This window comes from Mesoplodon bidens, assembly GCF_964165515.1.
Source record: "Mesoplodon bidens genome assembly, chromosome: 13".
In the NCBI taxonomy this organism is placed as follows: Eukaryota; Metazoa; Chordata; class Mammalia; order Artiodactyla; family Ziphiidae; genus Mesoplodon; species Mesoplodon bidens.
The window spans coordinates 31,501,196-31,528,701 of record NC_138169.1 but is presented as its reverse complement, the minus strand read 5'-3'; the positions used below and the strand labels follow the sequence as shown (position 1 = coordinate 31,528,701).

General features: G+C 46.5%; 1 protein-coding gene across 3 annotated transcripts in view; it reads left to right on the top strand.

The window, feature by feature from the left end:
• The window catches only part of PTPRM (protein tyrosine phosphatase receptor type M), a 768,668-nt gene that overhangs the window by 714,089 nt on the left and 27,073 nt on the right, over positions 1-27,506 (top strand). For 2 of the 3 annotated variants that reach the window (XM_081252728.1, XM_081252730.1), the window contains 5 exons: positions 19,851-19,967; positions 20,677-20,727; positions 24,802-24,956; positions 25,410-25,545; positions 27,310-27,459. In XM_081252728.1, the coding sequence (XP_081108854.1) occupies positions 19,851-19,967; positions 20,677-20,727; positions 24,802-24,956; positions 25,410-25,545; positions 27,310-27,459 (609 nt within the window). The remainder of the gene's footprint in view (positions 1-19,850; positions 19,968-20,676; positions 20,728-24,801; positions 24,957-25,409; positions 25,546-27,309; positions 27,460-27,506) is intronic. The other variant, XM_081252729.1, reaches the window with a different exon arrangement.

Sequence of the window (27,506 nt, the reverse complement as noted above, 5' to 3'; positions counted from 1 at the left end):
TAATGAATTAAATACTTAAGATTGACACTTTGTGACCTGGGTAATTATAGCCTTAACTTTTGATGAATTTATACTCATTCAATAAGTATTCCTCTCCATTTTGATCTACCATCAACCATTTCAGCGGTCATATTAATGTAGCTGATTCAAGCCTTGCCTCTCTCCATAACTTTAATACAAAACTAGGAAAAAAGAGCAAGTCTGCACCGTGGCCTGTGACCATTCCCACCCAGGCCCTGCCACGTTTCACGTCGCCTCCTCCAGCACATCACCCAAGAAGTGAGGCCCTAACTGGTCCTGAGCCATCAGCAGCAGGAGAGGGGCCCCCTGCAAGCCCCTCCCTCCACGAAGCCAGATCTTCCAGTACAGAAGACTCTGTAGCGGCCCTGTGAACCTTTGAGGTTTTCTCGGCCCAACGATCTCAGGTCCCCTCTGTAAAAAGTTAGAAAATCAACCCAAGAGCCTGATTTGTCTTGTTCACAAACTAACCCAAAAGTGGGCTTTCTGATCCCTTTTCAGCACAATGTATGCAACGTTTAATGATACACTTACTGTATCCAAGGCACTAAGAAATACAAAGGTATTTATAGTTCACTTGTCCTGGAAGAACATGAACTATGGTATTAGTGAACATTCAAACCATCAGCTATAATACACGTAAGTCAGAGTGATGGTGACCCTAGTGAAGGGACTGAGTCTGCCTAAGGGAATCTCAGAGGACTGCATGGAGGAGGTAGTGAGGAGCTGGACTTAAATGGGAGAAGAGATTTTAAATGGCAGGAATGAGACAGAAACCACTTGAGGGAAAACAGAGAAAGGGGAGTAAATGAAAGATCGGGAAGGAGCGAGTGGTCTGACGCAGGTGGCTGGAGCCCTGGTGGGGAGGTACTGTGAACCCGGAGGCTGGAGGCTGGTTGAGGTCTTGTCTGAAGGGGTCTGAAATGCCTTTCTAGGAGGGCAAAGGAGGAGCAGGGAGTGGGGGGTGTGCTTGTGTGGTGTACGGAAGGCATGAAGCTGGTGCATCCTATGTCCTAATTAATGTTGTTGAGAGACAGTTCTAGTGGCCGCTAGAGAAAGGTTTAGAAGGGTTACAGAAGGGCATGGAGACAGGGTAGGCCAGAGCAAGACTTGGTGAGGGACATGGTGGGCTCGGGCTGTGGCAGGGGTGATACCCACTCGGGTCCTTGGGCTCTGTAATCAATCGAAATTGCCAAGAGGCCAGACGAGGGATCCAAGCCAGGCTTTACTGGGGGTCGTGCTGCTGCACAAGGGAGAGAAAACGGGAAACAGGTGCCCTTGCTCGCTCCCTGAGGCGGGGCCAGCTGGTCCCTTAAATGGGGTGGGGGTGGGTGGGGCCAGAGGAGTGACTTAGGTGGTCTGCCCGCCCCCTGGGTGGTGCTGGGTGCTGGGATCAGCCCTGCTTTTGCTCCGAGCACCTCAGAAGTGACAGTTGGTTTGTGGCCTTCTTGTATCTTATTGCTCATAATTTGCCCCAGCTGCACATGTGCAGTTATTTTTAGTCCCTTACAGTTTCTTCGTATTTTGTTGCTGGAGGAGACATTCGTTCAGGTGCAAGCACTCCAGTAAAGGGTCCCAGGTCCCAGCCTATCTCAGTGGCATTTGGAATTTATGGGAGATACATAATTTGGGTGTTATTTGGGGATGCTGATAGGAGCTTGAATATGAACCCAGATTTCTACCATTGTGACTCGGATTGATGTAAAGGCTATTAACCAAGAATGAGTATCCCTTCCCTTCCCAACCAAGGAAGAAAAGAAGAGCAGTTTTAATAAAGCTGTAACATGATTCATCAGTGTATTTGGGGCATGCTGAGTTTGAGACTCTGAATGAACAACGTGGGGCTTTCCAGGAAGAGGGATGCGTGAGCTGAAGACACAAACTGTGAAATGTGATCTTCTCCCTTCATTTACTGAGCATCTACTACGTGCTAGGCTTTGGGCTAGACTGGGGAGGGCAAGATGAAAAGACCTGGCACAATCTAAGAGACAAGCAAACCAGAAAAGTATGATGTGAAGTGATAACCACTGAAACAGAAGCATGGCATCCTCGGCAGAAAGAGAGAGAAGAGGGCTGAAGACAGCCCTGGAGGACGCCTATATCTAGGAGCGGGGTGGGGGGGGGAAGGGCTAGAGATGGAGTCAGATAAGAAGACCAAGAGAGATGGGGCATAACCACGAGACCCAGAACCGTGACGAGTAGGAGAGGATGCGGGTAAGCAGCGTGAGGGAAGCTGCAGAGAGCGAGGTGCATGGGACTGCAGGGGAGGGTGAGGAACACAGTATACGGAGCACCTACTCTGTGCCCGGCGTTCCCCTAGATGATTGAACAAGCCTTACTTCCTTAATTATCACAGCTGCCCTATGAGATACAAAGAGTCCTGTTTTCAAAATTAATAAACTAAGGCTCAGTGAGGTTAAATGCAGTAGACCCTTGAACAGTGCAGGGGTTAAGGGCACCGAGCCTTCGCTCAATTGAAAATCCACTTGTAACTTGTACTCAGCCCTCTATATGTGCGTGTTGTTCCTCCATATCCAAGGTTCCACACCTGTGGACTCGGCCAGCCTCAAATCGTATAGTACTATAGTGCTCGTATTTAGTGAGAAAAAAAAATCTGCTCATAAGGGGACCCACGCAGTTCAAACCCGTGTTGTTCAAGGGTCAGTTGTAATTTGGCAGAGGGCACAGAGTAGAGCTAGAATTTGAGTCTTAGTCTGTCTAGTTCCAAAGCCCAGGCTCTCTCCACAATTCCCCAGGACCTCCCTGTGAACAACTAAGTTTAGTGTTGTTAACCAAAACTTCAGAAACAAGAGACCTGATTGAAATAAAGAGTTTACTGGGGGTTTGTTAGGACCGCAGCCCAGGAGACACTGATTGAAGAAAGACTTGAATTGTGGACTACAAAATGGGGGAGGCTTATAAAAGCAAAACCTGCATGGTTACATGAGCTGTTTATCAAGAATTACAGTTGGAGCTGGAAAGAAGTGAGGGTGTCGATTAAGCAAGGATTGGTTGGGGTCTGAAATGGTTGCATAGTTACAAGAGGGAAACTTGTAGCTTGCAGCTGGCAGATACTATTTTTTAAATGGCTGGTGTCCTTGAGTTTGGTATGGTTCACAGGAAGTTCAAGTTCTCAGTGGTGCAGGGACGTGTCTGAGCCAGGTCCTCAGTGGCTGCCCGCCTCCATCTCTGTTTGCCTGCACTGTGATGGCTCCATTATTATTTCACTTTGTCCTCAGTACCTACCAGGTTGCAGTGTGCCATAGAACCAGGACCCCAATGGCCATGGAGTAGTGGCTACACGTGTGATAAAGACATTAGTGTAGCTTGTTCTTGGAGAATTGAATCCAAGGAAAGAGATGAAGCAGCACCTAGAGGGAAGCAGGATCAAGATGTGATGATAGAGGTCGGTGTGTGTGTGTCTGTCTGTGTGTGTCGGTGTATGTGTTTGCTGCTGTGTGTCTGTGTGTGTCTCTGTGTGTGCATGTTTGTGTGTGTTTGTGTGTGTCTGTGTAGGGTGGATAGGAGCATACCTGGGAGTCTGAAGAGAAGATAGAATTGGAAGCAGAGATTGAAGGTCCAAGAAGAGAAAGGGGAGAGATGATCATACTAAGTGAAGTAAGATAAAGAAAGACAAATATCACATGACATCACTTATATGTGGAATCTTAAAAAATGACACAAATGAACTTATTGACAAAACAGAAACAGACTCACAGACATAGGAAACAAACTTATGGTTACCAAAGGGGAAAGGGGGAGGGATAAATTAGGAGTTTGGGATTAACAGATACACACCACTATATATAAAATAGACAACCAACAAGGACCTACTGTATAGCACAGGGAATAATACTCAATACTCTGTAATAACCTATATTTGAAAAGAATCTGAAAAAGAATAGAAATATATATAGATATGTGGAGATATATAGATATGTATGTGTGTGTATAACCGAATCACTTTGCTGTGCCTGAAACTAACACAAATTGTAAATCAACTATACTTCAATTTAAAAAAAGAAGAGAAAGGGGGAAGATGACAGAGGAAAATCACAGAGCAGGTGGGAGGGGACTCCCTCAGTTACCAAGCATATGCTACACACCAGCCAGTGTGTACACACACAAGAGGCTGCGTCTACAAAGGCATTAAGTGTATGCCTGTCCACAGCAATGGGGAGTCAAACAAGGTGATTAAATCCTATGATTAAGGCTTTGCAGAGTGCTGCTACAGTAGTTCAGAAAGAAGGTACCTCATCAGACCGGGAGTTGAGGATGGAGGGTTTGTCAATAAATGCTTCCCAGACAAAGCGGTGCATGGGCCTGAGTGTGGAGGGGCAAATGGGACTGAACCAGCAAAGAAGGCAGGGTGCTCCAGGCAGAGACAACCACAGGACCCCGAAGGGACACTGCAGCTGTGTTCAGAATGAATGTGGGGAAGGCGGAGAGACTGCGGCTTTGTCGTAGAAAGGCAGATGTGCGTGTGAGGCACTGGGCCTCTTCTTGCGACCAACACAGAGCCCCCGAAGGAGCAGTGAGGGAGCGACGTGGAGAGAGGGTCATGATGGGGATGCTACAGAGAGGAAACAGTCCCAGGGCAGGGAGAGAGTCACTGGATTTAACAAGGAGAAGGTCACCTTTTGCCTGAGTGGTTCAGAGGGATGACCTCCCAGAGTTCTCTGACTGTATGCAACGGAAATCAACTCAGGCTAATTTAAGCCAAAGGGACGTTTGTTGGAAGAATATTAGGAGCTCAAAATGTTGCTTTGAAGAATAAGACTTGCACACAGGCAGGAAAGACGGCAGCAAATCCAGAGGGCCAGTGATCGGAGGGGCCCCACAGCCAGACGGTCTGGCCAGGGTACAGGGCCTCAGAGGACAGGTGCCAACAATTTCCAGGCTTTTTACTGTGCTCAAGATTCAAATCACAAGGACAGAGCATCATCTCCCCCCCGGTTGGTTCTCGTGCTCATCCCTGGCCGTCCTGGGCCCCTAATTGACAAGCCACCCCATGGGAATGAAGTGAGTCTCCAAGAGGAAGTCAAGGATGTATCGGGAAGGATAGTGGATGAAATGGATGTTGTGACAGAAAACAGCATGACTCCCTACAGATGGTGAGGATGGAAGGCAGTCCGCAGGGTCAAGGCAGGAGTAGAAAATCAGGAGGTGTAGACTGAGTTTAAACTTGTCAGAAGCTCAGCCAAGAAAGGAAGGGAGAGACACAGGGCTGTAGGCAGAGGAGCATTTACAATCGAAGGGTATTTTACAGATGGAAGACCTTTGAAAATTGTACGTTTTAAGGAAAGGACCAGGAGAGGGGGAGAGATTGAGCTGTTAGAAAGTGGACAGCTGAGGAGGCAGGAGAGGATGCATCCAGAACGCAGGTCTTCAAGTCAGCAGTAGAAGGGGAGACATCTTTTCCTCTGAGCCTGGAGAACAGAGACAGATGAGGATGCAGGAGAATAAATGTAACAGAAACACACACAACAGATTTGGGAGGGTACCTGCTCCGATAACACAGGTTTCCCGGGTGAAGACAGGAACAAGGCTGTGGCCTGAGGAAATAGCCATTTTAGGGCGCCATCGAGAGCACAGGTGAAAGCTCAGCCAGAGTAGGAGCTGGCGTGCTCCTCTCTGGGGAGAAGGTAAGAGGGGGAGAAAGATAGAAGCAAGGCTCCGTGGTGGCAGCTAGACCCAGGTGCACTGGGATCCTGGGAGCCAGAAGCAGATCCTCCCAGAACCGACTGGGCTGTGAACAGGTGACCACGAGAGGGACGTGGTGGGCTTTACCCAGTGAGCTGGGAACCAACCAGTTCTCGCCTCCAAGCCTTCGTTCACATTTCCCCGACAGGAAGGGAAATTGGCCCAGTGAGCTGTAAAATTCCATGTTTATACGAAGAATATGGCTCTTTGTTGATTACATGTTGGCTCAGAGATCTACTTGAGTAACAGATGCATCATCAGCCCAGATGTGCCATAATCCACGTGGCCTCAGGACCCTCCAGGCACCCACTGTGTCTGCACTGAGTACCAGCAGCAGGAGAAAGCACAGAGTCTGGATTTTGTAAAGGAATTGATGCAGTACAAAGCCAGGAGTGTCACCTCCTTGGGAGGGAGCCATCCACTCCTATTTCTTCTGCACTATTATACACGGGTTTTGTAGAAGACCTAGAGCAGAACATTGCAGCGTGATTAGGTACCCATGAGACGAATTCTGCAAGGTTCTGTCTGTACATAATTTATGCAGACCGAAAAAGATGCACAGTCTATAATTTATAGACCTTCTTTTGAAACTGATCTAATCTGACTACAGATATGGAGAGAGCATATTCTTTACAAAAGTTCTCAAAATTGTCTATAACAATCCATTGGTTTATCAACTGGCACATCAAGCAGTCTGACCTTCTGAGCACATTTCCGTCTTTTTAACCGATGCTCAGCAATACCCCCTCTGAGGCAGGCAGCAGGAAGTGGGTCTTCGGGGGAAATGTGGCCCCTTGCAATCATTTAATAAAGATATCCATGCCCAGCCCATCGTGTTCTGTGTAACCCCATGTGTGATTTTTGCATCTGGAAGAAGATCCCCTTGTGCACAGAAGTAGTTACTTTACGCCCCCAAAATTAATAAAGAATCATCACCATCCCTAATGTTCATTAATCCAATTTGGATAACCAGTCTGTTTAACTGCAAGGTAAACTGTGGTATAAAGGACATGCACAAACAGATACCATTGTGAAACAACTTCGTTCAACTAGGAAACACTTCACTGACTACTAATTTGGGCGGCAATTGTGAAAAATAGGAGACTAAAGGAAAACAGATCCTCTCAGAATAAAGCCAGGAGAAAACCACAGAACTTTCTTCTTCAGTCTCACTGAAGGCTTATCGAATATTTTACATTAAACACTCAGTACTGCCTTTTAATTTTTTCATTTTATTGAAGTATAGTTGATTTACAATGTTGTGTTAATTTCCGCTGTACAGCAAAGTGATTCAGTTATACATATGCATATTCATTTTCATATTCTTTTCCATTATGGTTTATCCCAGGATATTGAATATAGTTCCCTGTGCTATACAGTAGGACCTTGTTGTTTATCCAGTCTATATATAATAGTTTGCATCTGCTAATCCCAAACTCTCAACTCATACCCCCAGCTCCCTCCCCCTTGGCAACCACAAGTCTGTTCTCTATGTCTATGAGTCTGTTTCTGTTTCGCTAAGTACTGCATTTTAAAGCTTAAAGTAATGAGGCTTCTTATAGAAAATGTATCTAACCCCAACTTCTGTAACCTTTATTCTCATAGTGTCCCTGCACATAAGCATGTGTGTGTGTGTGTGTGTGTGTACATGCATGCATTTTTTTAAGGCTAGCTATTCCCCTCCCTCACACTTGCTTACATGGGTAACTAGACTAGATCTCTTTCACAACTTCTGCACTCCCTGTACTTGATAAAAGGTTCTTCCCAAATGTATGCATCACACACACACACACACACACACACAACACACACACACACACACACACACACACACACTCCTGCTCACACATACTTACCTCAGTTTCAGAAATGTTCTTTGCCTTGTCGGGAACAGCATACAGTTTGTTCTAAGTGCAGACCATTGTCTCTTTTTTCCTGAATTCTACGTGGGTCGACATGGTGAATTAATGAACTTCCTGGGGTGGAGGCAGGACCAGTCTCATACCTTTTTCTCACAGGCTCTGTTTCTCTGCTGTTGCCATTGTTGGACACCTTAGCCCCTTGGAGTGTTTGTCCACCACTCCTGTGACTTTGCTGAGGCACCTGCAGCCAGTTAAGCTGCGGTGGTCAAGTGACCTCTTACCCTGCTTTAGGTGAGGCCAGGAAAACAGAAGAGAGGCGCCCACCTTCAAAGCATTCACCCTCCAGTTATGGAGGAGGACACACCGTCATGTACAAGAAGGAACTAAACACGCCTGGGGACCGTTCTGCCCTCCCAGACCACAGGCCTCCGAGAGCAAAGACTAGGGTATGTCATCTGTGGATCCCACAGGGTCAGACACATAGAAAGTATTAGGAAGTCCTCAGTGAATGTTTCTGAAGAATAATTACAAAGGAACAGATAAGCTGGTGCAAAATAACGTCTCATACGAGGGAAACTTCTGTTCACTGCTCCCCTTCGCCTGGTTTCTTCCACTCGGGGAGAACAGACTGCAGGCGGAAGTCACCCGTGTGTGTGTGACGTGGTCCCCTGGGTGCCACTGAGGATCACGACAGCTGTTTGTGACGACAGAGAGAAGGCTACGTCTGGCCTCCCCAGTCAACCCTTTGGTATGATGTTCTTGGTAATTCAGCCCAATCCATCCTGCCTCTTTAACAGAAGGCAAAGTCATTTTTACTCAAAGATGGATGAATTATAAATTAGGCTTCTTAGAGGATTCTTTCTGTGTGGTGAGTCAGCTGATGCTTTCTTATGGGCCATCTCTCATATCGCTAGGATTGAAGCATGTTTGCAGGTCTGAATAACAGGTGTTTCCCAGAACTCGCTCTCCTGGCCCCCCAGGTAGTGCGAGCTGAGTGCAGATCAGCTGTTCAGTATTCTCCAGCTGCACCCACAGAGGTGACTGTCGGGTACCCACGTTCATGGTCACCACTGTCAAGCCCTGTCGCTTGCCTCCTGCAGACACTCGTGCTGCTTTGTCATCAGTGCCCGGCCGTGGAACTTCCTCGTCTTCATCTGGGTCTGGGCTTCCTGTGTATCCACCCCTCTACTGGCCTGGGCTGGGATCCTCACTGGCTCACTCCATTGCCTCTCACTTTACCTGCCATGTCTCTGGGGTACATGTAGGTGGTCACCTGCCTTAGTGTCATGAAGCGCTTAAGAGGGCAGGCGCCTGGACATGGCAGATGGACAGGTGCACTGGGACAGACGCATCATAGCCCCTGTTGCACAGGTACCTTCCCGGGCCACATACGCCTGTAATTTCTTGGCAGTAGAATCGGATGCAATATGGGCTGGTCTCCAAGCTGCCAGAGCCCTCCTCCTTTGCTCCACTCACATCACTTGAAAATTGAGTTCTCTGGGAATTCCCTAGCGGTCCAGTGGTTAGGACTCGGCGCGTTCATTGCCAGGACCCGGATTCAGTCCCTGGTTGGGCAACTTAGATACCGCAAGCCGCGCAGCGTGGCTAAAAAGAAAAAAGAAAAAAGAAAATTGAGCTTTCCCCCCTCTTTGCACACTGCGGGTATATCCTATCCTTGAATAACTTGTTGAAAACCATAAATGATGTCCTATCTTTTTTTTTTTTTTTTTTTTTTTTTTTTTTCTTTTTTTTTTCTTTTTGCGGTATGTGGGCCTCTCACTGCTGTGGCCTCTCCCGTTGCGGAGCACAGGCTCCGGACGCGCAGGCCCAGCGGCCATGGCTCACGGGCCCAGCCGCTCCGCGGCATGTGGGATCCTCCCAGACCGGGGCACGAACCCGCGTCCCCTGCATCGGCAGGCGGACTCTCAACCACTGCGCCACCAGGGAGGCCCGATGTCCTATCTTGAATGCAGAATTATTTTTTTCCTTCTCTGAACTTTCCAAGTCTGCTGACTTCATCTTCTGAGGCCTTGCTGTGCCTTCTCCTGAAGGCTTGGGGTTATCTGGCTAAGGAAATAGATGAGTAAATGCTGGGGACCTCTTAGGAGAAGAGGGCCAAAGAGGCAAAATAATGCAGCGAGCAGGGTTACAGTCTGTGTACAACTGCTCTCAGATTAACCGAGTGACAAGCCATCAGTATGTCTACATTCCTTTCACTAATTAAGGGATTTCAGTAAAGTAGGGTTTAATTCAGTGGCCAACAAAACACCAGAATTCACTGCCTCGGAACTTCTCAAAGTATCTGCCGTATGTTTACGACCAGAGCAGGACAACAGTTTATGGCTTAAGCCACTGCCCCATTTCTCTGGGACCAGGTTTCCAGCAATGGGAACGTGGGACAGCTCTGGACGCTTCTCTGATAGAAAATCCAGCCAAAGAACCCCCTTCACACCTGACAAGAAGGTGTGGACTACATTGCTTCCTCATCCTGTAAACCTCAGGATTAAGGAATATGCATTTGGGTAACATTATTTGAAAATTGCAGAGGTGCTGCTGGATTACAGAAGTGGACTGACCTCATAGCCAGGAGATGAGTTAACTACTGGGGATTTCACTGGATTACTCACTGGGAAGTAAAAAGAGGTAGAGTCTGAAAGGAAAGAGCTGAAGGGAACCGTGACATATAGTGGAGAATTAGCCCACAGAAGGGAATAAATATGAAGAGTACGGGAGGAAAGAGATATTTCAAAAGCCGACATTGGGTTCACCTCTTTTAGCTTCAGACTGTCTACTTTTGAAATAGAAACAGAACCCTTATCACTGAAAATCCTGGACGGACAGAGGAGTCTTTGTTCTAGAAAAGGATGGTACAGTCATCACCTCACCAAAGATAGATTCTTTTCTGATGTTGTTGGGTGGAGAATCCCATATCAAGAGTGAATTTGTAGGAGTTTTAATCCATTCAACTGGTTGAATCACATACATCCCAAACCCAGGACTATTTATATGAGGTTCAGTCAACAATTAAGCATGTCATCTATTTATGTCACTGTATTCTTCAAAGTCTTTGCTGTGTTTAGCAGTTCCTGTGATAACCTAGGGAAGAGGGTCATAGAACAGGTGAGGATATTGAGACCCAGGGAGGCCGGGGCCTTTTCTAAGTTCCTCTTTCTTGCTCCTGACCCCTGGAGCCATTTACCTCCCCCCAAAAGATTAACTGGGACAAGTGTGCACCTCAGACTATCTCAAGGGATTTAGCCCAGATTCGTGTTTCTGAAACTCAAGTTCATTGTCTCTCTCATCCTGGTAGAGACCATCAAGTGTGAGCTCTTCTAATCAGTAGAGCACCTGGTGCTTTACACCGTGAGCTGTTCCTTTCTTAGTAATAGAGATGCTGATATGAAGCAAAAATGGCAGCCAGTGGACATTCTCTGATGCGCCGGGTCTTCAGACCTCCCAGTGACTCTGTGATGTGAGCGCTATTGTTATCTCCACTTCCCAGATAATACACTGAAGCTTCCAGAGGTTAAGAAACTACTCCAAGGTCATGCAGCTAGTAATTGCCAGCCTGTGACTGGAGCTGCAGAACCTCCCTCCTGAGCACTAAGCTATATGGCTTCCAAAGAACCTCATTCTAGAGTCATGAAATCGACTTCCCAGACCCGGAATAATTTCAAAAGCCATGTGGTCTACTGTCCTCTTTTTTTGCACATAGGATGCTGAGGACTAAAAAGGGTCTGTGACCTGCACAAGGTCACACAGCTAGAATCAGCCTCGAGCCCTCCTGCGTGCCCACCTGGGCTCTCCTGTCACACCATGCTGCACCATCACTAAATGCGAGTTTTTAAGAGAACCTTCTTTATCAGTGGTCCTTAAAAGTAAAATGTTACCCCCCTACCCAGAAGAATGTCCGCCTGTGTGTGTGTCTGTGTGTGTGGTGTTTAAAGAACATTTCCAGGTCTGTAACTAACTAAGCCAGAGAGGTCACATCCTGGAAACCTGGGGGATGTGGAAGGCACAGTCACTGAGCTCACCTGCTCTAAGGAGCCACAGGTGTATCTGTCATGGTGTGCAGCGTCTGCTCAGCAGCTGGTAACAAAGGTGCCTGACACACATACCCAGGTGATTGACTGCTCCCAGCCCACACGCATACACTCACACACGCGTCCCAGCATCCAGTGTGTACGCGGCACCTAGCAGCCCAGCTGGCAGAGCAGCTGGCTCGGCTGCACAGAGCCACACGTGGTTCCAGGGGTTGTGTACACTCACAAAAAGGAACGAGTGCCCTTTACAAATGTGAGTCGTAGAGAAATCCATGTCCTGCGTGCTCCCCCACTTTTTGAACACACACTTTCTACCCCAAGACTGTTCCTCTTATTTTAAAACACAGCACCAGGAAGGTCCAGCAGAATAGTGTCAGAAGCAGCTGGAAATCATGCAACAGGGAACTGTCTCCTACCGAGGTCGGGAGAATCCCACCCCTCCAGCCCCCGCGCCCCGTCCCCCCATCAGGGACTCGGGACTACTCAGGCTCCCCAGAGATGCCCCCTGCCAACTTCGTCAATCCACAGTGCCCTCCCCCTTCCACCACCCAGGGAACCTGCACTTCATCTTTCTGGTCTCATCTGTCACATGGTCTCCCTTGTGAAGCTTTGGGTCTCTTCCTTTAGATTTAACGTTCTTCTTTCTACCTTCTAATAGCAGTTTTTGTTTTGCTAATTTTACTGATGCCAAGCATGATCTAAGAGCTTTACAAGCAAGAAGTTAGTCTTTCTAAAACCGTTATTATTATCCCCACCTTACAACTGAAAAATGGAGGCACTGAGAGGTTAAGTGACGTGCCTGAGGCCACACAGCTCATCAGTGGGTCCACGCTTTGAACCCAGACAGCGTGGCTCTGGGGGATGTGCTGTGACCACTAAGCTGCCTCCTTCTGCCCTGGGTCAGGTCGGTTATTTCCACACCAGCCTCTTCACCAGCGTTAGACTCATTCCTCTCTCCTCAGTGTCCCAGCCATGTCGGGCCTAGTCTCTGCTCATCATGGCCTTCGGGGCTGTCTGGACAGGAGGACAGCCTGGACGCCGCTGCCCTGAGCGCAGACAGAGGCATCACAACACTGCAGCCGTGGTGGGGAGCCCTCAAAGCTCCCCAGTCTGCCTCAGCCTCTCCACTTCAGATGATGGATATAAATAGGGATAGTTCGTGCCCCACAGAATTAGTGTGAGGGGCAAGTAGTCAGATCATTCTAGGACTGGAATGATGGTGGCCCCCATATGGTCTAGCCTGGATGGCTCTGTGACCCACACAGAGACAACAGATGAAAAACTTTAGAGAACTGCAGTCCTGCTGATCTAAATTGTTACCCTGATACATGGGGAGACTGCCATTGAGAGAAAATATGGAATCTTCTTTTCAAAGATACGTCAGATATCTCTCTAAGAAATGTCCCCTCTGATGGACCTCAGGAGATGTATATATATATATATATATGTATGTATATATAATATATAGGTGTGTATGTATGTATTATGTATACACGTGTATGTGTATATTATATATGTTATATATAATATATGATATATATACACATATATGTATATTGTATATAATATTATAATGTGTATATATAATATGTATATATAATATATATGTTGTCATAATGTTTTCATTGCTCAAAAGATTTCTAAATGTCTTCTTTCAGAATCATCTTTAGACTGCGTGACACATTTTCATTGTCCTCAATGGTGGCAAATCTCCCTCTATTAGCAGGACGACTTAAATTTGGGGAATGGCTAAAAGTCAAGGCCAGTCTATTGAATAAGGTGGGGAACAAGGAGCCTGGGTAAACGTGTTTCTTCAAAGGTCTGATGCTCTGTGACCTAGCTGGGTAGGACCCTTGTCATCCATGTGCGGTCAGAGAGAAAAGCAGCAAGACATTTCTCGGGGGTTCTGCAAGATGACACTTAGAATTCCACAGGAGGCTTCAGGCCACATGTTTCTTTACAGCAGATAAAAACAAATGTTACGGGGCTTCCCTGGTGGCACAGTGGTTGAGAGTCCGCCTGCCGATGCAGGGGACACGGGTTTGTGCCCCGGTCCGGGAGGATCCCACATGCCGCAGAGCGGCTGGGCCCGTGAGCCATGGCTGCTGAGCCTGCGCGTCCGGAGCCTGTGCTCTGCAACGGGAGAGGCCACAGCAGTGAGAGGCCCGCGTACCGCAAAAAAAAAAAAAAAAAAAAAAAAGTTACAGATATGGATGTGACCTTGTGCATATTATAAGTATTATGTGTCCATTAATTAATAGATGCTATTGGAAGACCAGATAGAAAACCAGAAGCCCTGTGGGGGGAACTTTAGGCAGGAGCCTGAAGGTGAGAAAGAGGGATTTGCTGGTGCCATGAAGTGGTTCCTCCAAATTCACACTATCCAGACCTCCAGCAGTTCCTGATTTCGTGCCAGTTTTGAAACAGCCTTCAAGGAATTGCCCAAAGGAGGCCCCAGGGCCCAGATGAAACAGGTTTGGAAGGGAGGAGCTAGGAACCTACAATAAGCCAGGTACTTATGCAGAACTTTTATATAGATTGCGTCACTTACTCTTCAAAATCTCCCTTAAAAAAAAATCAGTGCCATTATCCCATATTATGCACGAGAACACTGAGGCTCAGAGGATACACGTCACTGGCTGTAACACCACAAGTTAACAAGATAAAAGCCAGCGCACATCCGTCTTACTTCATCACACTGGGACCAAAGCAATCCGCATTTTCAGGGTATTTAAATGAGTGAATGTGTTCATTGCTGTGAGAGTTCTGTTAAAAAAAAAAAAAAAAAAACAACGTATGCAATAGATCTGTTCTCTTGGAAGCCTCGTTAGCAGCTGCTCTTGGCTGGGGCCCTTTATGGTCACGGTGCTTCTCAGCAGTGTTTTTGCTCTTGCCAACCAGCGGCTCCAGCAAAGCCGCACTCAGCTATTAATAGAACTGTGGTCACTGTCTCTTCGGATGTCTCCTTTCAGAAAAAGAAAGAGCCTGCTGAAAACCCCGTGACAAACCACAACTTGTTCCAGTGCCTTTGGCTTTTTCCTGCCTTCCACCTCCTTGTCGGTTGTGTCTATTAGATGGTGTAGTGGTCCCGCAGTTGAAGGGCTGACATTTAATTGCTTAACCCTGCGTGATCATGGGCTTCTTAGCAAAGTGAGTCCTTGGGCCCAGGCACAGAGCACAGAAGCAGACCTTCACGTTCTACCCCAGCCGCCCTCCTGCCAACCAGAGAGTTGGTGATACGGGAGCATCCACGGAAACCTAGCCGTCTGTGGTCAGGTGTACAGAAGAAGGATGCTTTCAGCGTGTGCTCCTGTTCTTCCTGCCCCTCTCCCCATCATACCCTCACTCACCCCAAGAGGCCAGGCAGCTAAAGTCATTTCAAGCCTTCCTATTCGGTATCTGTTCCTGAAGCTGGGCCTGGCGAGACTGAAGGAAGCGTAATTGACCCTGAGCTCCCTCCTCCAAAGACCCCTGTGCTTGGGGCCGGTCCACAGCTTCTCCTCCCACCACCATCCAGCTCATCCCCTGGAGTGAGTCACTCTTGGTCCCTGGGCCGGCCTTCCGTTTCCTCCTTTCAAGACACAAGCCAGGGTGAGAATGAAGGGGAAGGAGACCGGCCCTGGCCCCTGCTGGCTCTCCTCTCAGGCCAGCCACTGGTGAGGCCACAGTTGCAAGAACCCAGTGATTCCAAAGCAAAATCCAAGCGTGAAAGTCTATGTCTGGCATTCGTGATGATCTGGAAAAGGAAACTGTTTGGAAACTGTCTCTGTGGCTCCTCACGGCTCTACTGGATGTGATTCTCCTCTGCAAGTCAGGACACCGTTTCCTAGTTTCTGTTGGGCGTTAATCAAACCTCCCTGGTGAGAGAGTGGACTTGCCCACGAGTGCCCCAAATAGGTGTGCAGGAAAGAGGGGCAGAGAACACACCGGAGTTTCCTTGGCTTCTGCCTATGTTTCCCCAGCAGAGAGCTGGCACAGCACTCAACACTCTGCTCTCCCCTCTCCCTCCGCCAGGAAACCCAGCTTCATCTCTTCAGGCATTTAGGGGGATCTGTGCCCTCTGACCGCCTGTGGTCACCTCCAGTCCAGATCACCACAAAACTATCATCATAATAAAATTAAGAATTTCCATTGGTTGGGGGGGATACTCACAATGAACCTGCTCTAGGGAAGGTGTTATCACTCAGTCCAGTGGGTCCCAAACACATCTGCACTTTGGAGTCGCCTGGGGGCTATAAGAAATTACGGATGCCTCTGTCCCGGAAATTATGATTTTTTAAATTAATTTTTATTGGAGTATAATTGATTTACAATGTTGTGTTAGTTTCAGGTATACAGCAAAGTGAATCAGTTATACATATACATATATCCACTCTTTTAGATTCTTTTCCCATATAAGCCATTACAGAGTATCGAGTAGTGTTTCCTGTGCTATACAGTAGGTCCTTATTAGTTATCTATTTATATATAGTAGTGTGTATATGTCAATCCCAATCTCCCAATTTATCCCTCCCCGCTTTACCCCCGGTAACCATAAGTTTGTTTTCTATATCTGTGACTCTATTTCTGTTCTGTAAATAAGTTCATTTGTACCATTTTTAGATTCCACATATAAGTGATATCATATGATATTTGTCCTTCTCTGTCTGACTTCACTCAGTATGACAATCTCTAGGTCCATCCATGTCACTGCAAATGGTGTTATTTTGTTCTTTTTATGGCTGAGTAATATTCCATTGTATATAAGTACCACATCTTCTTTATCCATTCGTCTGTCGATGGACATTTAGGTTGCTTTCTTGTCTTGGCTATTGATAGTGCTGCAGTGAACATTGGGGTGCATGTATCTTTTCAAATTATGTTTTTCTCTGGATCTATGCCCAGGAGTGGGATTGCTGGATCATATGGCAACTCTAGTCTTTTAAGGAACCTCTGTACTGTTCTCCATGTGGCTGTACCAGTTTACATTCCCACCAACAGTGTAGGAGGGTTCCCTTTTCTCCACACCCTCTCCAGGGTGTTTGTAGATTTTTTGATGGTGGCCATTGTGACTGGTGTGAGGTGATACTTCATTGTGGTTTTGATTTGCATTAAAAATGATGATTTAATTGGCCTGGAGTATGGCCGAGGCTTTGGAATTTAATAACCCCCCCCAAATGATTCTAATGTGCAAATTTGGAAACCCCTGACTTAACCTTAGAGCCCTCTGAGATAGAATAAAAACCACCCCCCGCAGATGAAGAACCTGAGATTAAGCAAACCTGAGTGACTCACCCAGGCTCACCGCAGCCTTAAGGAGAGAGCCAGCCTCTGTAGTCAGGCTGTCGTCTACATCCTTGCTTCTCAAAGTGTGGTCCGCAGACCAGCAGCATCACCTGGGAGCTTGTCTTAAATGCAAATTCTGGAACCACACATATCCAGACCTACTGATCAGAAACTCTAGGGTGGGGCCCAGCACTTGTCACAGGCCTCCAGGATCGTCTGATGCCTGCTGAAGTTTGAGAACCACTGCTACAGAGACATCAAGGTGCCCCGAAATTCACAGTAACGTGCAGCCAGCCTGGCGAGCTAGATGTGGCCACCCCCTGGCGACCCCTGCACCTGGAGGGCCCTTTCTGCCACCACCGCCAGGGGGCGCCCAGCTGCACCCGGGAGGTTGGGGGATGGCAGAGCCGGCCGGAGGGCCCGGCAGGGTCAAGATCCCTGGGAACCAAGCTGGCCCAAGGGAACTGGAAGAACAGTCCCCAAGAGAAGCTCTAAGCCTTTGGTACATTGCAGAGGTTTTTGGTTTCCCTGACTCGCAGGCATTGAAGCCTCCACGCCCGTAGTTATTGAAACTTTGGGGATGGGGAGGGTAAAGACTGTAAAAGAGAAGAATAGGTGACTATACACTATGTTCTACAGCAATCACATTCTAATAAGGCACTTTTATTAGACAAGGTATACCTAGTTAACGTAGGTTAACTTTGTAATTTTTGGAGAAATACACAGATTTTTGACTTATGTATTCATTCCATTGAGAATTGTTTAATTTTTCTTTTTTTTTTTTTCTTTTTGGCCATGTGGCATGTGAGATCTTAGTTCCCCAACCAGGGATGGAACCCCGTGCCCCCTGCAGTGGAAGCACGTAATCCTAACCACTGGACCGCCAGGGAATTCCTGAGAATTGTTTAATTGTAAAAGTGCACGTATATACGCTATTCGTAGTTTTGTATCTATCCACAACCCTCTGCTTGCGTGACTGAAGTCACAAAAAGGTAAAAGCAAGTCCCCTAAAATAGAGGAGACTTTGGTACGTGCCATATAAGCATCTTTGTTAATTACTATTGTGAAAGTAATTAGACATTCTATGAGTGAAATGAGGGTTGTTATCAAATTAGACATTACAAATATGCATGATCTGCTCAGACTCACTTTACATCTAGGAAAAGAACTGGAGAAATTATAGATCTCTGTTATTCTGGAATATTTTAGATCTGGCACAGGTATCCATGATATAAATCTTTGAAATATGGATAAGTCAAAATATTTGTAAATGATTATCCTTTATAAAGTCACAGATAATGTTCCCATGAGGGGGAGAAAAAGATTCCCTAAGGAAGCTAAAAATTTAATGAGGGCCGGGACCATCTTTGTCTTGTGCTGCACTGTATCTCCAACTCCTGATGTTTCTGGCTTACATCTTCCCAAGTAAAGGTAATAAGGCTTATCTAGAACGGCACTGAATTGGCTGCCAGAAAGTTTCATGAGGAACCAGCTAAGATAACAACCAGCCTGCACCACACCAGGAACATGGGTGTACCAAGGTGTTTGGCGTTCTGGGAGAGGCCACCCCAGTCCATATTTCTTTTTGTAAATTTTCCCAACCTGGGATTGTCCTTCCTACGCTGATCCTATGCTTGTCTCCATGAAATTCAGTTTTACATGTACCTATTGCATATTTTCTGTGTATGGGACACAAGCCAGATTTGCCGGGTGTGCAGAAATAAGCAATTGAAAGCCCTTTGCATGCTGGCAGGTAATAAGCAGGTATAACGCGGTGTAAGAAGGGTGTCATACTAGCAAAACAGGCACATCTTATCAGAGCACTAACAGAGAGCATCCATGGAGAAAAGACTTTGAAGGGGTGTGGCATTTGCGATATTCTTTGAAGAATGGATAAAATGTTCAGCTAGATAAAATATCTGAGTGGGAGGAGAACATCCTGAACAGAGGAATGGCATGTGTAGGAGTCTGGACCATGAGGTCTGCTTGGGGATCAGGCAAACCACTTGTCTCTGAACATAAAATATATGTGGCTAGAAAGTAGAGTAGTGAAAAAAAAAAAGGATGAAGATGCTAGTTGTGTCCAAATACAAAAAAGGTCTTTACCTGCCAGGCCAAAGTTAATTTCTATTTAATTTCACGGGCAGTGGTTGGAAATGGAAGTTTATTGAGCAGAGCAAGTCAGTGCCATTGGGATCGCACTTGGAAGGGTTTTTGCAGTTACTGGGATGGAGGGGATGCAGGAAGTTACCAGAGCCTGAAGATGGTGGCGGAGGGAATAAAAATTTGGAAAACATATTTGAGAGATATTTCAAAAGCTTCTTAGACTTGGCAGTTGGTTGGGTTTTGGAGAAGGATTGCCAGGTTTTGTGCCTGGGTGACTGAGGAAATCTTAGAGTCATTAACATAGGGAGTTCACCAGGTTTTGTATATTGAATTTACTTATACTAAAATGAATCTGTAATTCTAACTTGGGGAAAACACATAGCTACTACCTTCTTCAGGAAAAAAAACAAAAAACAAAAACTCTAATCTTTACTTTTGGCTCTGATTTCCTGCTCAGTCCTCCTCAAAAATGTTCAATCCGCTCCTGAAACTAGAAGAAATTTAAAGTTCAGAGGAGCTAAAATACTGCAAGCTAACTTTTAGAGTTTATTTTTCCAGGCCATTCCTGAGTAGAGATAGACAGGAAATGAATGGTTACTGTAACTGAGATGTTTGTAGTATAAATACAATTTGTTAACTTTAGACCATTTTCCTAGGTTTTATTCCTCCCATAACTCAAATTGTGTTTTATTCTGGGGAGAGAAAAAAATATATAGGTGATCTAAAAAAATAAAGTTAAGCTGTACTTCTGATTTTGTGTGCAAATTGTATCCTATAAATTATACTGTGACCCATCATTTGGAGAACTCCAAAAAAAAACCCTAAATCTTCATTTCCTTTGTGTTTTCTAAAGGTCAAATGCTGCAAATACTGGCCAGATGACACAGAGATCTACAAAGACATTAAAGTCACCCTAATAGAAACAGAGCTACTGGCAGAATATGTGATAAGAACATTTGCTGTTGAAAAGGTAAGTTTTCACACTTCTTTGAAAAGCTTTGGTCAGACATCAGTTGATACCAGCCTCATTAAGTTATCTGGGATAATTCATACGTGGTCACACCTGAATGCAGGTAGGCTCTATCCAGTGATTTCTCAAGATTGCATCTTGCCCTGTGATTCTGTAATAGCTCAGTTCCGTCTTTGAAGCAAATCATTCCCATTTCATGAAAATCTGTGTTTTGCAACTAAACCGAAAGATACACCTGGCTGTCTACTTCCTTTTTCTTTTTAACCTGATTGATATTGTTCAGCTCATCTCTCTGTCCTTGTTCAGAGACAGTTCAATAAATGTCCTTCATGCTGTATGTCCATGTGGGTTTCCCAGTGTTGAGTTCGTATCGGTGTGGAGACACAGGTCCTAACTCCTCCTGGATCCCCTCCACCTCCTTGAGGCTTTTCCAGCCTATGGTTTAATATGGACTGATGGATTTTCCAGGTGGAAGCTTCTACCTGGAAACACACATAAGGAGACCCGGGACGCTCTTGCATGAACCAGCGCTTCCATCCATTCACTCCCATGCTGGTTTCAGCCCTCGGGCCCTGCGGGCGTGGGCTTCTGAGTGCTGTGCTTTGTCCCACGGCCTCACCCCACATGCATGGATGGGGCTGCTGCTCTGTGCCTTCTCCACAGGGCGTAACGGGGAATCTCCTTACTCCCCCTCTTTCTGCTGACATAGGGAGGGGCCGGAAGCGAAGCAAACTGCAGTCCATCCAGAGAAGTGTCACAGGTAGGCTGTGGGGGTAGTGGAGGTGACGTGGCTAACAAACACTCTGCTTTCCTGTCCTCACCTTGCCTTCAAAGAAGGGGACCCACAGTTTTGTCTCTGAGGTCCCCCGGCTTCTGTCCACGGCTGAGCCTTACACTGGATGTGGTGATGCCGGCATGAATTTACCAGTGGCAGGTGCCCTTGCAGGCCCCGAGTTGTAAGTGGACCAGGGCGGTTGGCTCCCAGCCCTCCTCCCTACTTCTCACTGCATCTCAATGCACTTTCTGGGTTAACGAGACCGGTTTTAGGAAATGAGGAAATTGCAGCATTTGCTTATTGGCTCATTTACCCTGATTTTTTCAACCACCTCTCCTGGTTTTCAAATCCCTATTTGTCATACAATCACAAGGCTGAAGAGACTTTCATTTATTTTAATCTGTTTCTCAAACTATTTAGCTTTTTTTTTTTCCCTCAGCCTGTCTTTTTTTAATAAGCAGGCAGGAGGCTTAGAGACTTCAAACAACGTGGAGTTCTGGCTGACTCAGTTCTTCAAGTTCTGAACCTCACACTTTGATGTCGGGTTTTTCCCTTCTTAGGCAGGATTGGGGGCAAAAAAAAAAAACATATGGAGGATTTTTATATGGCTCTTGGCAAGAGCACTCATGAATAACTGCATTGAAACAGATAGTGATAAAAGACCCAGAATATTTTCTTCTTTAAAACAAAAAAAAAGCATCCAAAAGCCATCACTTAAGCATAGAGTTCTTTGAACAATAGTCAGCTCTCTAATAAGCTGAAAATGCATCTCTGTGGCTAAAGGAAGGATTTGTTTGTCTTTTTGCTCTTTTTTTTAACCTCTTAGTGTTCTCGGCTACATCCCCAGCTGCACAGAAATGTTTCTGAAATGCCCAGTTATTTAGTCCTCAGACAAGCAGCAAAGAGGTAGTGGGAGGAAGGAAAGGATGAGGAGCTTGTTAAAGCGTTTGGGGAAATCAAAATGACATGTTGCCGGATTTTCTAACGGGGCAATTGGAATCTCTAAGGAAAACAAATCATTAGTACGTCTGTGGAGCACTTCTTGTAGGTTTTAAACTTCCTCATTAGAAAGGAAACTTAAAAAAAAAAAAAAAAAAACAGGCAAGTGAAGTGTATACTTTGAGAGTCCTCCAATTCTGATTCTATTTTGAGAGTATTCGCATCAGGGGACCTAAAGGTGAAAAATGGGTTTGGGCTCCGTTCTGCAAACAAGCAGGCAGGTTTGTAGCCCGAAACTGGTCAGTTCCTGTTTTGCATGGGACGGTCATCCTTCCTTTCCCCTGTAGCTGGTGACTCCAAAAGCTGAACAGCTTTTAAATAACAAAGTGCCCATCGTGGCAGGAGGAAGACAGCTGAAAAGTTTCTATGGATCTAGGCTGTCTGGTGACTGTACCCCTGCCAAAGCTGACAGAAAGGAAGCTGGCGATGGACACCGAGTTCTCTCTGCCTAGGAGGTGCCTGGGGCTCAGAGAGGCAGGGATATGATCCTGAATCTGCAAGACAGAGCATGTGCCTAGGGATTCATCCATCCACACATATTTATCAAGTGCCCGCTCTGGGCTAAGCACTACTGTTTGTCATGAGGTCTTCCTTCCCAGCTATTACAAGGAAAAGGAAGTGAATACCTCGCTTTTACTGGGCTGGACAAAAAGTTGTTCGGGTTTTTCCTGTAAGATGATACGGGAAATCCCGAACGAACTTTTTGGCCAACCCAACATATAGCATCAATACTTATTATATTACGTATAATATGATACTCATTTATTTAGCATTAAATCTTGTTAATGAAAAATGAACAAAAAATATACTTGATATCAAGTTGGGAAATATTTGGACTGTGATCACTGATCACGTCTGTGATTTTCCCCCCATATATATATTACAAAACAGTGAAAGAAGAAACTGCCATGTCCATGAACAATAGTGAGAGGTGACTCAGAAGCCATTTCCATTGCTCATCTTGTCAGTAGTGAACACATTAGAGGGTGGAGGTTTATTTTGGGAAAAGGTTTGCTGCATCCCAGACACTGACATTTACCCTGCTGAGAAAAGGAGTCTTAGGTCAGTTAGGCGCCCAGCCCATGTTGGATGGAGTTCGGGTTCTGGGGATGCTGGATCTGAAATCTAGCAAAGCTAGAAAGGGAAGTGCTCAAAAAATTAAAATTAAAAACAACAGTGTATGGGAGACGTAAATGCACTTTTGTCCTCTTTGGAATGAATGAATCTTTATTATAGGCTTTCCCACTTCCTGGGACCACCCCTGCCCTGCCCTGTCGTCCTGTGTAAAGCCAGGGGAGCTCTCAGGGGTTTAGAGGCTCACCATTTGTCTTCTGATGGAGGCTTTAGCCAAATGTTACCATGGTTTCAGTGATAGAAAGTGTGGCTCCTAACCACCTAGTAATCTTGCTCTGGGGTCACAGAGCATATTTAGCAGATGACAGTGTTCATTTTCCTTTGTGAATCCCTGACAGCTTAATTCCTTAATGCTTCAACTCCGCTAAAGAATAGCATGATTTTCAAAGAGAAATAAAGCTTCAGCACTTGTGGGTTATTAAACCAAGACAAATGAATGCCCTGATGGCAAATAAGTCTTAACTTTAAAACTTATCATTGTTTTAAAATAAAACATAAAAATTCCGAATTTCTGGGCTTCCCTGGTGGCGCAGTGGTTGAGAGTCCGCCTGCCGATGCAGGGGACACAGGTTCGTGCCCCGGTCCGGGAAGATCCCACATGCCGCGGAGCGGCTGGGCCCGTGAGCCATGGCTTCTGAACCTGCGCGTCCGGAGCCTGTGCTCCGCAACGGGAGGGGCCACAGCAGTGAGAGGCCCGCGTACCGCAAAAAAAAAAAAAATTCCAAATTTCTTCCTGGCTACCTCTGCATGAACAGCGGCTACTGGTGAAAGTGACAAGGTTCCTGGGTGTTTATTGTTAAGATAATAAAACCAAACCCAGGGCCAATGGAGAAATGGTGTCCAGGAAACAGTGCTGGAAAGAGAGAAGGGGGAAAGTCAAGTCTGATCTCAGGTTACCTCCAGCCTTCATTCTGGAAGTAATTGTTGTTTTCAAAGTAGACTCTTGTTTTAAAACACAGTCTTAATACATAGGCTCATAGTTGGAAAAAGAAAAAAAAAAGATGGATATAAATCAACTTAGTTATTCTCAAAACAAGAGTAAATTTTTTAAAAATTAAAAACACTTGAAGTCTGTTTCCTTGTGCCTTCCCTTCGGTTCTATGGCGGACCACCCTCTCTCTTCAGGTTACTGGTCTAACATAGAATTCCAGCAAAAATACCTCTGGATTTCCATGGTTTATATTCCTTGACATGCCCGTTTCCCACAGGCTGACCACTGAAGACAGGAGACACCATCTCCATAACTCTGCAGCCACAGCCCCTGGAGTCAGGCCTGAAGCATTGCATTTGCATCTGATTGTTGGTGATCAGATGAATGGATTAAATGTTTACCCCAGTTAAAGAGAGAAACCTAACAAACTCGAGTTGCCAGTGAAAAGTGGTTCTCTGGCCTGTCTGGTTGGAAAGTGGTCCTTCTTCCGGTGGCCTTTCTGCACATCCTCAGCGTGTGCACAGCCCGAGTGCCTGGTGCAAACAGCACCAGAACACGGAAGAGCTGAACAGGGGTCTGCATCTCAGCAGCTGGTCTTGAGCGCACAGATACCCCTTAGTTCCTTCCCGTCCCCGTTCTGTGCATCCTCTGTGGGCTCGCTCCTCACACCGTAGGATCTAAGTGACACACAAACTGTTAACAGGTTTAGAAAGAAGGCTCAAGGAATCCCAGCGACGCATCCGTTTGCTGCCATTGCACCTGTTAATTAGCGTTTTCCCCAAACATCCCCTCCCCTTTCACCCCCACAAACATCTTCCTCCCTGTGAGGAGGCTTTCAAAGCGCGTGTTGCACCTAAGAATGACCCTCTTCCCAGCAGCTCACTTTCCCAGCCCTGGGCTCCCTGACTGCTTAGGGGTCCTTGGCGCCCTCCTGGCCCCTCACCGTTTGTTCTCCTTTGTTCTCTTCCTGCGCTGTGCTGACCGACCCCTGGCAGCGAGGTGTTCATGAAATACGCGAGATCAGACAGTTTCACTTCACGGGCTGGCCGGACCACGGCGTCCCCTACCACGCCACCGGGCTGCTAGGATTCGTCCGGCAGGTGAAATCCAAGAGCCCACCCAACGCAGGCCCGTTGGTGGTGCACTGCAGGTGAGGGGGGCCCGAGGCTCCAAAAGGAAGCACAGGGAGCAGTGGGTGCAGGTCTCCTTGGGGTGATGGAAGTGTTTGGAAACTCAGTGGATGCGAAGGCGCCAGGTGCCACTGAGTTGTGCACTTTACGATGGTCATTGCATGTTATGTGGGTTTCACCGCAATAAAAATCTAAGCGGGGCTTCCCTGGTGGCGCAGTGGTTGAGAGTCTGCCTGCCGATGCAGGGGACACGGGTTCGTGTCCCGGTCCGGGAAGATCCCACATGCCGCGGAGCGGCTGGGCCCGTGAGCCATGGCCGCTGAGCCTGCGCGTCCGGAGCCTGCGCTCCGCGGCGGGAGAGGCCACAACAGTGAGACACCTGCGTACCGCAAAAAAAAAAAAAATAAATCTAAGCGGAAGCAGGAGCGCAGGAGTCCTTTCTCCTTCACTGACTAAGCCCTCTCTCTGCGCAGCGCTGGTGCGGGGAGGACCGGCTGTTTCATTGTCATCGACATCATGCTGGACATGGCCGAGAGGGAAGGGGTGGTGGACATCTACAACTGCGTCCGGGAGCTGCGGTCTCGGAGGGTGAACATGGTGCAGACCGAGGTACAGCAGCTCCCGACCGCCCGCCTGCCCGCCCTCAGGCTCTGACCCCGGTGCCCGCCCTGCACCCCACATCCCAGGGCAAGGGGAGAGAAGAGTCAGCAGTTCTATCTTCAGAGCCCCCCAGGGGAAAAAGTGAAGCACCTGGCCATCCTTCTTTCCCTCCCTCCCTCCTTCTTTCCTTTTCTTTTTCTTTCATGAACACACAGAAAAGGCCAGGAGTCTCCCAGGTCACAGAATCTGCTCCCTGAGCCTAACTTTCCCCTTACTTCTGTGTCCAGGGTCCAGTCGAGGCTCTATGCTTAAGCATTCGGGGATTCAATACCATTTCTTTTTACTGTGTCTTTTAAACTAGCTGGTAACCAGAGCGAGACCACTCCTGAGAATAGCCAGGCATTTGCCAAGTGGCCTTTAAGGGTAATCTCTGTGCATTTCATTCTCTTCCTACTGTCCTTAAAAATTCTGTCCAGTGGCCTGGTATCATGGGAATTCACCCATTTTCTGGAAGTACTCTATACCGACTAGTACTTCTGTAAGTTAGAACTCAAGGTGTATCAGGAATTTAAGTACTTGAGAAAAGGTATTCCATGCTGCTCCTAGGAAATTCACATTTTTACTACTATTTGATCCTTTTAAGTAGGCATTACACCCACCACCTGGAAAATGATTCATGAAGTAGAGTAAGACTCCCTTACATTTAGGTTGTGCATTAAAGTTTACAAAAGCCACTGGGAAACCTAATTTCATTTTTTAACTAACAGAGAAGAATAACAGAAGCTGTAAATGCTGCTTCCATGGTCTTTTTTCTTTAGAACAGAGTTCTTGATTTAAAGATAATAATGATCATAATGTATTTTCAATGTACTTAACAGTTGATCAGATGTCACCACATCCCCTTTTTCTCCTCAATCCATTTCTGAGGTGTTGTTTAATAGGACTGGGCTGTTTTCGAGAATTAAGAATTCAAGTTATTTATAGAAATTAAAATAAAAGTAATGGGCCTCTTTTGCATTTCATGTAATTGGAGAGCAATAATAAATATGCTAACACTTTACTAATTAACTGTAGGGAAAGCCAGGGCCAATTCAGAATTAGAGGGTTGGTTTTTAAACTGCAGGCTTATATGTACACACGAGAGCTCTTCCCTGGACACATAAGGACTTTCGTAATCATCGCATTAATTACTGTTTCAAAGTAAGTAGCTCTAAGTGCTCAGAACTGTTGATTTTTCATAGTGATGTCAAGTTTCCCTGGACCTTCTTTTAAGGTCTTTTAACCACTATTAATTTGGTTAGCACATTCCTCTTTTCATTATATGTAGGTAAGATTCTGCTATTTCCTCATCTGAAATACTGAGTTCCAAACTCATGGGATCAGAATTGCAGAGACAGTGTAGCTCCAGTCACTTCCACATGACAGTGTTTGTTCTGGGATTTATCAGTGTCTGAGTGGTTTTCATCGATCTGTTTACGGCTTCTGCATTGAGCCCCTGTTTATCTCTTCCTCCCGCTCTACTGTACGCCGCACATGGCCAGTCACCAATGTGCCCGCCATCCCGTTAGGGAACGGGATTACTGGTCCTGGAATAAGCCCCTCCTAGTGGTCAGGTCCTCTCCCCTGCTTTCTCTCTGGTGGGAGGGCGTCGTCCGTGATGGGTGGACCATTGTTATGTTCTCCTGCCTGTGTGGGGCTGCCTTCCCTCCTTCTCTAGTTCTTTCTGGTTACCTTGGTTTCTCTACTACTAACGAGTCGCCTCTGCTTCACCAGGAGCAGTACGTGTTCATCCACGATGCCATCCTGGAAGCCTGTCTTTGTGGGGACACCTCGGTCCCTGCTTCCCAAGTCAGGTCTCTCTATTATGACATGAACAAGCTGGATCCACAGACAAATTCAAGCCAGATTAAAGAGGAATTCCGGGTAAGTCGTGCTAAAGGGACAGGTGGCCAGCTGTGACCTTGCTCCTT